We start from the raw sequence: 16,508 nt of genomic DNA on the forward strand, positions 1-16,508 counted from the left end.
AGAAATTCGGTGGACGATTAACTAAGGCTTCACCTGACTTCTATTATGATTATGATTATTATTATCATTACTACTACAACTATTATTATTATTATTATTATTATAATTATTCTTAAAATAAAAATAGAGCTTATTTACCGTGAAACAAGCTTTTGACAGTTTAAAATTTGTTTTCAAGAGACTTTGAGGGGGGAGGAACGGAGGGAGGGTCTTTAGGTCTTCGTTTTCTACCCACCCCAAGGTGACGATCGCATTGCCATTCCAGTCAACAAGTTTATCACTGAGTTCTGAGTTTTTCAGACACCCAAGTGATAATCAGTAATCTCCACTAAGTGAACATAGGTGTGTATGTACAGCCCTGAAACGGGCTAATGGACTGCCAAATGGCAAAATATAATAATGTCCTTGTAATGTTTGCTATATATCAAGGTTCGTTTCCATATATTATACCATTTATACCACTACACGAGAAATTTCTGCGATTTGATTGGCTTAGAGCAGTGGTATTTTAGCTTTATTTGAAATACCTACATGTGAAAATTACAAACCTTTTGCGGGTAGTAGTATAAACAAATAATAGCATGATTTGTACGTGATATTTGGCATAAATACCACTCCTGATATTTCAAAATTGTCTCAAATTTCACTCGCCTAACAACTCGTGAAATTACGAATAACAATTTTGAAATATCACTCGTGGTATTTATGCCAAATATCACTACTAATCATGCTATTACCTATACTAATCATAACCATTACAATTTCCTCAAATTTGCATTGATTGGTACGTTAACTGCTTTACTTTAAACAAATCATTGTGTAGGGTTGTAATCGGACAGCTGTCTCCTCCGCAGGCTTTCACAAGGCTCAGTGGGTAACGCGCAAGAGCCCTAGACAAGCGAGAGCGCGAGAGGGGGATGATGGGAACGAGCGTAGAATCACTCCCTTCGTCCTCGCATTCCTTAGTAATTTACTCAAATATCCCCCAAAAAGTGATCGCGAGCGACTGGGGACGAGGCAGATCGGACAGTGTAATCGGACAGATGGCTGTGATCGGACAGTTACATTAGCCAATCATATTAAGTGCACTCAGCTAAATCCACCAATCACATAAGTTATCACAATAACCATGGCAACAATCACTTACCCAACCAAACTGGGGATTTTCCAAAATGGACAAATTTGTAACATTAGACAGTGTCTCCGCCAGTGATATTTTCCCTAATTTTGGACATTTGGTATTCAAATGCTCTTTTCACCAAAAAAGAATGCATTTATTCTCTCGGAAATTGTAACGGTTTTGATTAATTGCCAACAGGACTTCCTGTCGTCCAATTCGGTCTGAGTCAGTCATACTTGTGATTAAACAACTCGGACTCCCGTTTCGCGATCGTCTGATTTTGTTCATTCTTGTTCCCAGAGCTTAGATCCTTTTGGTCAACGTCGGAGATCGAAGCTCTAGCAGGGGAACGTGAATGGATTTTGTGAATCACTCGTATGATTACAGACGTAGACCGAATTGGACTCCACTCCTTCCTATTACCATTGTTAATGGGGCGTCGAATATCTTTCGTTATACGGACGGTTTCGTTATATAAAGGTTCGTTATATCTACAAAGTTTTGGTAATGACTGAGGCTACGTTCACACAACTGAACGAATTTCGACTGGCTGAAAATTTTGACCGGACACTTCATTCACACGGGACCGTTCAATATTTTCGCTCTGTCACACGGAACTTTGAACGGCTAGGCGTCTGAATTTCCGTACACTTAAGGTGGTCCCGTGTGAACGGAACACCTAAACGCACTGATTCAACCAATTGAGTGCCGTGTGAAAGGGACAGGTTCACGATACTGCGCATGTGTGAGTTCCGACAGTAGCTGATTGTTTTTAAACCAATGGGAAGCGAGTTAGATGCACGTAAGGAAATTTATATAATTCAAATTTATTGTTCGCGACGCGGGAGTATTTCCGTACATTTGGTTTGATTTTATATATCCCCATAACTGCCATAATTCATATTTATTCTTTGCTATTCCTCAGATATCTTTTGCAGCCTATAAGAATAAGATTTACAGCCCTGTCCTGCTTTGAAACAAACATATACCTAAGGGTTTTTTAAGAGGTCTTTTACGTACCCACGTTAACAAAGCAGTCACGGATCGGCAAAAAAAATTTGTAAACAAACCTTTTATTACTGATCTCTCTGTTTGCCCTTTATAAACCTAGAAATATCTGCAAATAGCGCTTGACCGGTGACAAAAACACACAGGTATGAGTATAAAGATTATCTTAAATTGAGCATAAATTTCAATTGCTTATCAGCAAATGAACAAACTCATTCGCATTGCGTCGGGTCAGTGCTCTGCAAAACAAATGTTATCGAGTAGAACACATAAGAAACCACATTATAAACAGATCATACAGCAAAGATAAAAGGAACATTACAAGTGTACCAGAACGGTGAATATCGCGCGGCCTGTTGCGTAGTTTTCAGAGCTAAACAAACTCTTGCCTTTTTCTTTTCCTCTTTCCAAGTGTGGTTTGTTCTTTTCGTAAGCCACACACAACTCCTAGAACCATACCAGATCGAGCGACTAAGCTTCTCTTATCTCCAAAGACTATTGAGAATGTCCTGTTGCCGGTCGCCCGCGATGTCGCTTCCGGGACTCCATTCACGAAATCGATTTTTCGTTTCCTGAACGCCTTTCTCCGAAAACAAAACAACACTCACGAGTACTTTAGAAATAGCAGAAATGCCGCGTGGGAAATCTGCTTCAACCAATCAGAAGCACTACCCAGCTCTCGGTAGTGATACGTTATCCGTACGGAATTTCTGCCCTCATTTCTCAGACGTTTTTTCGCAGGGAAACCATCGGTGTCTTCGCGAAATGTCGCTGTTTTCTCAGGCTAGTATGATTCTGGCAATCTCGAGCCAGAGCTCTTCTGCGCATGTAGAGGAAAGAGATCAAGAGCTGTGGGGAACCCTGGAGCAAGATTGTCTCTGATTGGTTTCAGGAAAAAAAAAAAAAAAGAAGAAAGTGTTTCTGATTGGTCCATTCAAGTTTGCACGAGAGCGGTTGAACGTGCGGCGTGTCTGGCATGTGAGCGGGTTTTACCCTAGATTAAACACGACCGGACGATGGGCTACTCTGGCCGATTCTTGATTTCAGCGATTCCAAAACAACCCCAGTTTGCACGACTAATTAAAATTAGGCAGAATTACTAGATTTTCCAACTTTCAAATAAAATAGCTTAGCCACATATCGAAAATTGATCCAAAAAAAGATTTGAATGTGAAAAATAAAATAAAAATACACCGACATCTTTTCCAGCTACAAGAACGGCATGACACATTGCTGATTTTTCTTTGACTTCCAGTTATCATATTCACACGAAGTAGCCTAGTCTGCTACACAACCGTTTTTAGTGTCGTCACGCAACGCTCCTCCCCAAAACAACAACAACAAAAAAAACGGCTGCGTAGCAGACTAGAAGTAGCCGAGTATGGACGAAAACTTGAGCTTCCTGTCGTAAACTGCCCAAAAACAGACTTGCAAGTAAAGAAAAACAGGAAAAGTAAATCGTTCCCTAAAGTGATGCGTGTACAATGCGACTAGATATTTACAAGTCTTGAGCATAAATAAGCATAAATAAAAGGACGCTAAATTCATATTTTGGAAAGTTTTATTGGAATTTCTATACGTTCATCTTAACAAGCCATTCGGGTTTCACTTACCGCCTCGTGAAGTAGTCCACAGAAATATTTAATCAACTGTCAAGCATATGCAAACTTCAAGCCTCAAATCTGTGATTGGAAACGTTTAACGGTATTTTGTCAGCAGCTACCACAAGAGCCTTGGATACCTGAAAATTCTTCAAGCACTCCGTTAACTGAATTTCTTCAGTTCTGATACCGAAACAGCACAAGATGAAGTAGATATAAAAAAAGCAAAAAGTTTTGGTTGGATCAAAGAGCATGCGCTGTGAGGGGTGTATGACATTTGCAGACTGCAGACCACAGATTGCAGATTGTAAATTAAATGACACCAAAACTCTTCCTAATAAAGGTGACGTCATCAAAAATATGACATCGTGTGAAAGTGAGAAAGTAGCCTGGGAACAAGGTTGATATTTTTGCGCAAGGTTACATTGGGGCTTCATTCCCAAGATGCTGTTGGCCGCCCTGTTGGCTATTCTTCAACGACCCTTTATCAACTCACCCGGCATATCACTAATTGCGTTGATTCTTTATTCTTCTTTGATTATTGTGAATTGATAATGACAAGTAGCAATGCCCACTAATGTCTGTCTAAATAGTAGTCTTCTGTAAAAAAAGTTTTTAGATTGCGAGCACTTCGTGCTCACTACAGTTACGTCGACAAGAACAACTAGGATAGATCAGGGACATTTAACACCTTTTAAATGACATATTCATCTTAGCAGTATTTAGGGATATGCCAAGTAATCTAAAACGAACAGATCCTACCTGGACTCGACGAATTACCAGAAGTACATTTTGCATTTCTAAATAGGCAAATTATTGCTCATACTCAAGTCCTAGTACACAGGTGGGGCCCCCGTAGAATAAGGATTCCGGTGCTGTTTCACAGACAGACTTTTATAACGATAGTTTAGTTTCGTCTGTGGTGCAGGCTAAATTGCTAGACTGTTGCTATGGATTCATGAGCAAGTTTGTGACATCGGCGGACATTATTCTTCTCTAAATTCAATACGGAAAGAACAGCCAACAGCTCCTTTAGGAATGAGGTCGGTGTAATTTGAGTGATGATATAAACTTCGCTTCTAGGCCTTACTTCTCGGAACGAGGTATGATGGTGACGCCACCTTTATTACGATATTTTTGGCCCAGATCGACGCGCGCGTTCCTAGACTTGCCAACAAGTCGAGCTCAAATTTTTTCATGAGCGCGAAGCGCAAGTGGTAGATTTTTTATGTTTTCTGCGGCAAAAGCGAACCAAAGAGCGAAACCTTCGCGCTGAGGCCAACTACCGGAACCGGAAATGAGATGCGAAGCACTTTGAGAAAGGCGCGCCTGACCATGAAACCCACGCTTGCAGGTTATTATGGGATAGGGATAAGCCCCGACACGTTGTTTCGATTTTTGTCTATTCCGTTTTCTTGCAGGAAGAGAGCCAGGGATATAGTGAGCTAAATCCTGTGAAAAAAGGCCTCATCTTGTTGAGGATTATGCAGAAATTGAATTTCGCTGTGTAACGATGACCCGTTCTTTTCGTCGCGAAGAACAGGCTGCCTTTGCCCGAGAAGCTTCGCTCGACCCAAGTCCTGTGAGTTTATTTACGAGAGAACTCTTGTCACATTACGATGAACCAAGATCCGAAGGATATGATGAATACTTCGATCCGCCACTTGAAAGTAAATACGAATGTCCAATTTGTCTTCTTGGCCTGAGAGAACCGGTGCAGACGAGCTGCGGACACAGATTCTGCAAAGGATGCATTTTGCGTTCCATAAGGTAAGCTTAAACGTAAGCTTAAACTTTGAGAAACTAAACAGTCCCAGTTAGAGGGTTTAGTTTTTAAACCATTTTACAGCTGTAGTTTAGTCGCTAATACAAGTTAGAAATAATTCACAGGAAATAACATTTTAAATCACTTGAAAGCAGGCAACACACCAGATCTGCATCATCTCCTATGCTCAATTGCTTTTGCTGTAAAGTCTTTACTATGATATGCTCAGCTTTAAAAAAAAAATGAAAGATAAGCATCATCAGTACAGTTCAGGAGTTTTTTATAGTTATTGTTTGTAGTTTGGTTTTAGGTTGACATTATCTGATCTAAGTCAGTAGTAACAAAGTAATATGTATAACTCGCTACACCTCACATGCAAAGACCTTCAGAAAAACAGGAAAGTGGCATGCAGAATTGTAGAAAACCTGGTTTTTTGCCATTAATAAGTTTCCTGAAAATCTAGTTAGAAAGTGAAACATGACTTGTTGTGTCATCCTAGTGGGAAATAGCCTAAGCTGCAAACAAAACTTAAGGTTTGTGATGCAGGCTAGTGGAAAATTTCTGGAAGCAACAGACCTCTGGTGTTACCAGTTGTAATGTTCCAGATGGAAATTTGTGTGCAGGGCTTGAAATAACTATTGGGCAGGTGCCGGACACATTGTCCGGTCAAACGTGATTTTGCTCGGACATAGGCATTTTTGGCCGGACAAATTTAATCCATCTTAACTAGTTGCAATAGAGGCTCCATTTTGCAAGTTACATGATCTGTATCATTTTCAGCAACAGCAACTCTAGTTACTCAAAACAAATCGAGTGTGCAAAAAATTAGAAGTTGTAGTTTTATTACTCTTTGTTCTGTTACATTTTAAGTCAGACACGTGGATTGCAAGACACAACCTCATCGTTAACGTTTGGTTGAAACCTGACCAAATCACTAACAAAACGTAACCTTCAACTTTATAGTACAACATTTACATTTTAGCAAATGCTGCTTTGTTTCTACAAATAATTTCAAACGGGCAAATAAACTTGTGAAATCGTTTGGTTCAATAAATCAATCTCTCAATTAACACGATAAACGTACTGGAAAGGGCATTTCAAGATGTTGATGATTATGTCCACATGCTTCCGATTTAACTCATTTATTTACTGTTTGCACTTTGTTCAGGATTTCCAGAAATACATTTCTCATTTGTCTACATACAGAATTGCTTTTTAGAATGTCTTTAGAATGGGGAGCATGAACTTTCAGCTCATATAATTTTGTTGGTTAACGTTTCTTTTGAGTGTCATATACATTTTGTAAATTCTCCATTACATCTCTTACACGTTGCGCAATGAAAATAATCGTATCCTTCGGTGCGACCTGCTGGCCGAAGTAACATCGCCATTCGCACAAAAAATCGTGGTAGTGGGCATTCATTGGCATTTGAATGCGTTAAAACTTATACATAATGTATTTCAAAGAGAACAGGGTGATGAATGTTAAGTTAACCTTGTGAATTAGTCGTTTAGTGATAAACACGCAACAAATTTACGGAGAGGGCAAAATAAAGAAAAACTCTATTTTTATGTTTACTTCATTAACACTCAAAGCCTTTTATTTTAATGTTACATTTGTGAAGTTTTATTGGAGCAAGAGGGTGGCCTAATTCATTATACTGTCACTCTGGGTCTTTCTTTTTTTCGCTCTTGTTGGCACCAGATGCTATGCGGGTTATTTTCGGTGCAGTGGGGCGTGCAATCTTGAGCACTTTACAACACGCACAGCAGTAGCAAATTTGCAGTCGCGACTGACAACAGGAAATGGCATCAATTTCACAAACAAAAGTCCCTCTAGTTAACATCTTTTTTGGGAACGTGATAAGATTGAATAAATTTCCATCATGATTGTCTCAAAATTGAATTTTCTTTGAAAGCCCAAATGACCGGACAACATGTCCGGTCATCCATGGATTTGCTCGGACAATGCTCGATTCTGACCGGACATTGTCCGTTGACCGGTCGTTATTTCAAGCCCTGGTGTGTCATTTCTACAAAGCCATTTTTGATACTGGTTTCAAGCTTTTGCAACCATTTTTTCGGTAAATGGAGCTGATTTGTGCAAAAGCTGAAAAAAAATGGGAATAAAACTTACCACTCCTTAACCACGGACCGTCTGGTTTAGTCACGTTAATGGTAAACAACACTTTTTGGTCTTAAACATCTCACGTGTTGTGTCACTTGTCCCTCCCCTCTTACTCATGCAATGGAGAGTAATCCTCAGTGTACAGGACTGCTTGTAATAGTGACCTGTGATTGGTAACCTGTGCAAAAGTCATCATCTGAGTAACAGTGAATAGGATATTGGGAGTTGGTTGTATTAATAGTTACCCATATACAGTCAACTCTCTCTTAAAGGACACCTCTATAAGATGGACACCTTGCTGAAATGGACACCTACACGGTAGAGTTGGTCCTTACCTTTCTTGCTCCTTTTAGTTGGCGCTCAATAAGACGGACATCTCTCCAAGGCAGACACATAGTACTGTCCCAAAGGTGTCTGTCTTAGACAGAGTTAACAGACTGTATTATTAATGGTGATTAGATTGTGTTTAATAACCTTGGGGGTTTGTGTTAAAAGACTTGTTGAAAGACAGACAATCCTTGAATAATCTATGTTCTGTTTCTTCTTGAGCCCAGGTTGAGCATGACTCTTAAAAGTAAGAATAAATTGAAAAAACGTTGGACATGTGGTTTGAAGCTCCCAAACCAGGGTGATGTGTTTTGTATGGGTAACATTAGATTATTACTTAGCTTTTAAAAACATTGCAATTCAAGTGTGGTTGTGCGTAAAGAATATATTTTAATTAAAATAGATGAGGGCGTTGGGAGTACCAGAGGTTATCATGACATTGGAGAAACTATCCTTGGCATTCACCCTCATTTCTGAGAAATGGTTGGTCAGATATGTGATTTCCACTTTGCTTCACCTTGGACACCTTTTTGAGAATTTTCCATCTTTGGTGCATCTATTGGTTTTAGTCTTTGTCGAGATCAGCCAATTGAAACTAGTGCATGTTGTTTTTAGCTTTCATGCAGATGTCTCCTATTGCTGTTGGTCTACATTTAAAAGAGATGTGTATTGTATACATGCTTTTAAAAGTTTTGGTAAAGGCCATCCATCAAATTATTGTTGGCCTCTATGTATTACATGTACCTATGCTGAAGGTCTCATGAACTCATTTTACTTGTGTCCACATGTAGATCTTTGGATTTTTTGCTTATGCTTAATCTATTTTAAACACAATAACATCATTAATAATAATTACATGTATAATTGTGTGTGACACCACTTGAAACTGAAAGGTCTTAACTTTCAATTTTAAATTCTCATTTTCCACAAAGCTATATCTTTTGTAATTGTATGTTAGCACTTACATTCAAGCCTAAATCATGGTTCTTACTTTCTTTTCAAAACACTATGCTGTTCATAGATATATGCCTACATGTACCTTAGTCTTCTATGCATGCACTTTTAGCTTGTTATGCACTCACACATATAAGAGGATCATGGTGTAATGAGCTAAAAAGAGTGTTTCTAAAGCAGGCCTACCTACAAGCACATCCAGGCTTAAGAAGAAAATAGTACCAAGAGTTGCATGGCTTTACATATTCTACACAAATGAGTGTTTGTAATGTATTGCGATAACACTTCGTCATTGATTGTCTGCATATCAGAAGAAATTTTCAAAAGTGATTCTATAATTAAGTTATTTAATATTTTGATTAGGTGCTAGTAATCCCCCATATCTTAGTGAAAAAGAATCTATTTTTAGACAAAAAGCTCTGTATTTACAGTGAAAGTAACACAAATTGCGGTGTGAATTCAGTCCACAGTCTGAAATTTCAGCCAAAAATAAAAGTACTCATAAATTAAGCATCAATGATAATGCACTGTATTAACATTCATACTCATGTGTTCATGTAATAAAATGTATGATGGTCTTTGTGAAAACGTTTTGTACAAAGCAGGAAAATTCAGTAAATAAGTTGTATTGTTGTTTCTAATTAGCTGCTAACAGTGCAAATGTTTGAAATATTTGTCAAATTTTAAATGTTCACTGTCTTTGTTGCATTACTTTGTTTTGCATGCTCTAGTATCCAAAAATTTTTTTAAAAAACTAAATAGATTTTTTGTTGTTCACTCTTTAAGGTGTCCAGCTGCTTTATTTGTTAGCAGCATTACACTCTTTACTAGGGAGATTTAAAAACCATTTGCCAATTATAGCACCTCTATTTAATGCATGACTGTTTGTTTGTTGCCTTGACAAAAGTGAGAAAATGCTTGATCAATCTCGAAGTGTCACTTGACTGCACTTCTTTCAAACAATATTGTTTCGCTGGCGTCCCTTTGTTTTACAGCCAACAGGAAAATATTATTGTTCTTTAAAGGGACTGGTTCATGATAATGCGCATGTGTGAGTTCTGACAGTAGCTGATTGTTTTTCAACCAATCGGAAGTGAGTTAGATGCACGCAAGTAAATTAACAAAATTCAAATTAATTGTTTGCGATGCAAGAATATTTCCGGGCATTTGGTTTGATTTTATTTATCCCCAAAATTCAAGTTTATTCTTTGCTACTCCTCAGATATATGTTGCAGCCGATAAGAATAAGATTTACAGCCCTGTCCTGCTTTGAAACAAACATTTACCAATGTGTATTTTTACGAGGTCGTACCCACGCTAACAAAACTGTCACCGATCGGCAAACAAAATTTGTAAACAAACATCTTATTACTGTTCTCTCAGTTCGCCTTATATAAACCCAGAAATACCTACAAATAGCGCCTGACCGGTGACAAAAACACACAACGTATGAGTATAAAGATTATCCTTAATTGAGCATAAATTTCAATTGCTTATCAGCAAATGAACAAATTCATTTGCGTTGCATCGGGTCAGTGTTCCGCAAAAGAAATGTTATCGAGTAGCACAAATAAAGAAACTAGATTATAAAAAAGAATATTCAGGCAATAATTTATTTTAATTCTTAAACATAATTATACGATCGTAAAGCAAAGATACAAGGAACATTTCAAGTGTACCAGATCGGTGAAGATCGCGCGGCCTGTTGCGGTATAACTACAGGTTGGAGTCAAAAATCAAATCAAAGTTGAACGAACTCATGCCTTTAACCACTTTCCAAGTGTCGTTTATTCTTTTCGTATGCCACACACTACTCCTAGAACCATACCAGATCGATAGACTAAGCTTCTCTATCTCCAGAGACTCTTGAGAACGTCCTGTTGCCGGACGACCACGATGCTCTTCTGAACCTCCATGATCAAAACATTATTTTTTGCGTCTTCTTAAAACGTAACCAGTCAAACGACACAACCACACATTAATCACCACTACCGAAGTATAACTAGACCAGCCAAAGCGACGGATGTCCGAATAAAACGAAAGATTTTCAATTATTGTACTGGTAATGGCGATTTCGAATTTAGTGTTGACCCAACAAATTTATTCTGAAGAGACAAACGGCGCGCATGCGCATTATCATGAACCAGTCCCTTCAAGGAATGATTTGTTTTAGAAAAAAAATTCACTTTGATTGCATTTTGCAAGTGTAGGTGTGATTGTGGCATTGTAATATTGTTGACTGAAATAAGTACTATTTATACAGTTAAATTAATGACAGAAGTCTCCAGAAGAATGTACAGTTGAAGTACGGTCAACCCCAATAACTCAAACCGTCACGAGAAATCAAAGAAGCTGGTTCGAGTTTTTGGGAGTTAGTGTTATTGGGAGTGGATCCAGAGCAAATGACCAGAAATAAGAATTAAAAAACAGTGATTATACTGTGCTGCTGCTCATACAGTGTACAAATACAGTAGAGCCCCAGTAACTCAAACTCTGCTGGGAAACGGAAAACAGTTCAAGTTAGCGGGGGTTCAAATTATCTGGGTCGATTCAGTGTCAAATTTTCCATCTTAATAATTAATAGTCACTGATTTTCCAGCACTTCAGTGTACAGCTAACACAGTACAAATGTAATGTATTTCATCACAAATGGTAACATGATTATGCTTTTTCTGATAAAACTTTTGGTTTTGCACCAATAAAAATCAAATTGCTGTCATGTTAGTTTTAGTGGTTTTACCGATTGTACATCAAGAAGAGCTAATGAAATGGCATCCGAGTGGAGTTACAAGAACCAGAATTTGAGTTATCAGGGTAAATTTCAGTGAAATTTTTATCAGGGAAAGGTAATTTAGCTTGAGGTAGCAAGGAATTCAAGTTATCCAAATTTGAGTTAACCAAGTAAAATTGACTGAGAGGTGTGGTGAAATCCAAGAGAAATGAGACTTGGTTTGAGTTAGCGAGGGGTAATCAAATTAATTTTCATTATAACTGTAGAGAAGACACGTGAAAATGGAACGGTTAGTTATCATATTGTCTTTCTAAATCAAAGGGAAAATGTTCAACAGTATGTTTCCTTATGGCAAGAAAGGCCATAAGGAAAGACGGATATGTCTTGGTAATGTCAAAAGAAAAAAAAAGCTTGGCTTTTTCAAAATATATTTGATGCCTTGGCCTTCTGTACAACACTCTTTATTCTGACTTTTGTCAGGTCTTGATATTAACATGGGAAAAGTTATTACGGGTGAAATTATTACAATCAAGGGTTCAAGTAATGGAAGGCAAGATCCCAGTTGCATAGTGTGTGCCGGCAAAAATGCAGGGAAAATTGATCTTGGTTTGAGTTAGTGCAAGGTTTGAAGTTACCAAGGGTTGGAGTTATTGACATTTGACTGTACAACTGATGTACTTACATTGTGTAAACATGCAATATGGAGTGTAAAAGGTAATATTTGAGGCAATAAAATGCCTCCATTCAACTCATCTATATGGATCATTGTGATACCTGTTGTAGGGTGTTTACACCATAAATTACTAATAACTAAAAGGAGGGATACATTAAACTTTTTTATGTTTTTATGTTAGTTTTTCTCTAAGTAATTTTCAAGGGTTTAAATTACTTTATTTGTATTAGCCATCAGCGTACCTCCGTCAGAGCCCCTTTTAATAGGTGCTAGTTTGAAATGATTCTTGTAAGCTTTCAGGTGAAAATCAATGTGCTGTAGACAGTGATTTGACAGAATACCTATTAAGTGTGGTAAAGCCTCGAACTGAAAACCCTGTTAATCTTCCAAAAATGAGAAAACATAGAAAGTGGTTCCCTGAGACAGTAGCTGTTGGCAATATTGTACTTTGTCTCCTTGAATTCATTTGCCACCTTCATTTTTTGCTTGCCAAAATTATTGTCTCGAGCTTTTGCTTGTTTATTTCTAGAGTAAATAACAGGTTGTCATTTCCTTCTAATTCTTTCTAGGGATGCTGGGCCCAAGTGCCCTGTGGATAATGAACGTTTAAATGAGTCGCAGGTAATTATTGACAACAGCAATCTTTTAGACACAACATACAGCTTTACATGTACTAAAGAGTTTTGCTGCAGGTACATGTTTGAAAATGTTAGGTGAACATCCACTCTCTCTTATCTTTGAGCTGAATTGTATTTTTGGCTTCTTTGACTGTAGCCGCTATTGACCAAAGTGAACAACAAAATTGACTTGCCTTGAAAAATGTTGCCATAATTATTTATTTTCATTTTGAAGCTTTATCCAGATAATTTTGCTAAGAGGGAAATGCTGTCTCATGATGTTTTTTGCCGACTAAAGAAACAACATGGTTGTCCTTGGAAAGGGCCCCTTAGCAAGTTAGAGGTATAGCATGTCACTTCTTTAATTAAATTATCATGCCGTCTTTTTTCTCAGTCATACATCCAGGTGTTATTAACTTAAGTGCAGAATCATGGATACGGGTGATAAGTCAATCTATTAACAGCCATTTATTAAGCATTCTTATCATAGCCCTTAGGGCTTTATTACAATGTAGTTCGCCAGCGTGACTATCCGATTTTTTCCTTTATTATGACTAGTGTAAGATTATAGTATTATTTGTGTATGGTTTGCCATGTGTGGTATCCACCAGATCACTATCCAGTGGATCCTTATCCACTGGATAGAGATTTATGGTATTTCCTTGAATAATTATGTAGCTGTTAGTTAATCCCATATTGTCAGCAAAGCTATTATCCTTTAATTTTTACAAACTCTAATTTGGATAGTTTCAGATAGGGCTTCCCTTTACAAACTGGCAAACTGTCCAATTTAAGAAAAATAGGACTCCTGGTCTAAGCCAATCAAATGGCAGAAAGTACAGTAGGCAATGCAAACTAGCCAATCAGCACAAAGTCCCTGTGACAACGCGCCAAAAAAAGTTTCGTTGGTTGACAGCGGTTTGTCAGCGAACTCTCTTGGCTTCTTGTTCAGTTGCTGTGAATGTTGTTTTGTTTTGCTACTGTTTTGTTTTGTCTTCTTGTCTGGGCCATTTAAAAGAAAATGTATGACCAAACTGATGAAAGTTTGATTCAGAAACAATCAATGCATAGATTCTTGACAATGTACAAGTACTGAAACTTTGGACAAGAATAAGAAAACACTGATACTTGTGTTTAGATGTTGGCAGTACAAAAATAAACAGACCAATTCTGCGGAACTTGTTTTAGACAAGGAATGAAATGTTTATTTTCAAAAGTTTTTGTATTTAAATTAAGTATTTACGTTGTTGCTTTATCTTTTTTGCAGCCAAAATTGCGGTTTTTACCTGTAGCGCCGTATCATTCAGATCATTGAAGGAGCTTTCAAATTTTTAACTGGCAACAAAATGCCAAAGTATGAAAGAGCAATACTAGTTCTACGTTTGTTTAAGAAAAAGTTGAATGACACTTAAAGAATAAACCTTTTTTAGATCTTGCAGTGTGACTTTTTTTTTCAACTTCAAACAGACGGGTTTGAGTGTACAATATTTTGCGTCTGTAAGATGCTAAAAAAATCTTGATTTACTAAGCAACTCTATAGTCAATAAGTAAGAGGACTACATGCTTGTCCAATTTGGAAATAATTGAATTCAAAAAAATTCCTCTGACAGCCAAATTGGGCTCGGCCTATGGCCTCGTCCAATTTTGGCTGTCCTCGAAATTTTTTTCATCCAGTTATTTCCAAACTGGACAGCATGTAGTCCTGTTACATATACTAATGGCCAGGGACAATTATTATTATTTTTGCACCAAAAGGGGTGATTATTTGAGGGAGGCGATTATTGTAAATAATATTATTTCCGTCAAAAGAGGTTATTATTCGAGGGAGGTCTATTATTTGAGGAAATATGGCATTGTATCCAGTAGATAGTCTTATCCTTTTGAACAACTGGGGCTAGGGGTCTCTTTTTTTTTCTATGATTTGCAGTCTCATCTCTGATGACAGCTGAGGATTTGAATGAAATAAAATGTAAATTATGGGGTGGTGGCTCCCAGTTGCGTGAGGGCTGTTTACCGATAACCTCCACTAAGGTTTTCCTTCCACATGTACTTAATCAAATCACATAATATTTTGGTAATCACAGGTTAAGTTAATATTTTCATTCAAATAGTCATTCAGTCGTAATGTTGTTTAAATTGTAATGATGTATGTAGTATTAACCTTTTGTAAAGCACCTTTTATTACATAATTTTATATACTCAAATGGGTTATAATTAATAGTTATTTTAATATTCTAATAAGTGAACTATTCCTTAAAACAAATACAAATGACTGATAATGCGGATCACATTGAATAACGTTTTGGCCTCATTTTTCTGATGCCAATTTTTATTAATTTCTGATAGTGTATCTATCAGACACGGTTTTGAACTTGAAAATGGTGTCACGATAAGATTGAAACATCATTCGCTTTTATCTGTGACTAACTATTTTGTGCTTGTTTCTGTCTATTAATATATTTAACAGTAATACACTGTATGTTATATTTGTCATAAATTATAGTTATAACAAAGTTTAGTAAGTTTAGTTATAACAGTATTATGCTACCATTGTTATATTTTGCTTTTGAATATAATGTAAGTCCACCGCTGCACTCAAAGGATAATGAAGAAAATTGATTTTAAAATGTAGATACAGTAGTTATATTTTGGTTTTGTTTGTGGTAAAAGAGGTGACGCTCAGAGGTCATTTAAAAAAATTAAGAGGATGATCAATACTCATGGTGGGTATCATACTTTATATCTTATCTTTCACTGATGTGGCTGCATGAGAGCTTTTCTACCCAAAGAACTAAGACCTGTGTGGTCTTCATCATGGTCAAAGTCGGTTTGTGGCATGACTCAACCATGCACAGAATCTGTCAAATGTCCAACTTACAGCCCCTTGCTCTGACAGTTGGCAGTTATCCCATACACTCACAGAGTGTGTACTTGAGGTTTTGGAGTCTACAAGCCCTTTAACTAACAGGCTCCCTCTTGGTGCGCTGGTGACCTAACCATTCCTCTAAAGTGAGAGCCTTGATAAGCAGTTGTTTCATCATTTTGCACAGATAGCTTGATATCTTTGGAAATATGGATCTTCACATACTTTGCTCTGTGTAGTTCTTTGAGAAGGAGACTACGCAAATAAACTATGTAAAGTGTTGGTGTTTGAAAATAGAGATTTGGAGAACTTCTGTTTGGTATTATTAAACATAATTTTTCCATCTTTCCTCCCACTTCAGCATTTCAAGATCTTGGAACTGTTCACAGTGATGGAAATGTATAGTAATTTTTGTGCAAGATGATACAATGACTGTATAATCTGCAAACAGGTGAACCATAAGATTTTATGATCTTCGTTAGTGCTGGTTCTGTTGTAGAGCCTTGGGCTTGTGAGAGGAAAGTTCAAGTTAATGATTTGATCTCTTGCTGCCTCCTATTACATATTGCCACTTTCTCAAAAAGGGCGTTGAATCAAATGAGGTAGGTTGTCTCTGAGATCATGGTTTCTTGTGTGATGAGTCTGTCACGGTCATGCAATACCTTGACAACTGTTTGGCTTGGCCATTATGACATCAATCTTCTGACATGGACGTTATAAA

General features: G+C 37.4%; 1 protein-coding gene across 1 annotated transcript in view; it reads left to right on the top strand.

Annotated features, from left to right (window-relative positions):
- LOC140941354 (TNF receptor-associated factor 6-like) overlaps positions 1-16,508 on the top strand; it is a 40,365-nt gene that overhangs the window by 13,054 nt on the left and 10,803 nt on the right. The window contains exons 2-4 of the mRNA XM_073390339.1: positions 5,151-5,499; positions 12,877-12,928; positions 13,160-13,267. Coding sequence (XP_073246440.1) covers positions 5,243-5,499; positions 12,877-12,928; positions 13,160-13,267 — 417 coding nt within the window. The 5' untranslated portion in view covers positions 5,151-5,242. The remainder of the gene's footprint in view (positions 1-5,150; positions 5,500-12,876; positions 12,929-13,159; positions 13,268-16,508) is intronic.

The sequence above is a fragment of the Porites lutea genome, chromosome 6 (assembly GCF_958299795.1).
Source record: "Porites lutea chromosome 6, jaPorLute2.1, whole genome shotgun sequence".
Classification (NCBI taxonomy): domain Eukaryota; kingdom Metazoa; phylum Cnidaria; class Anthozoa; order Scleractinia; family Poritidae; genus Porites; species Porites lutea.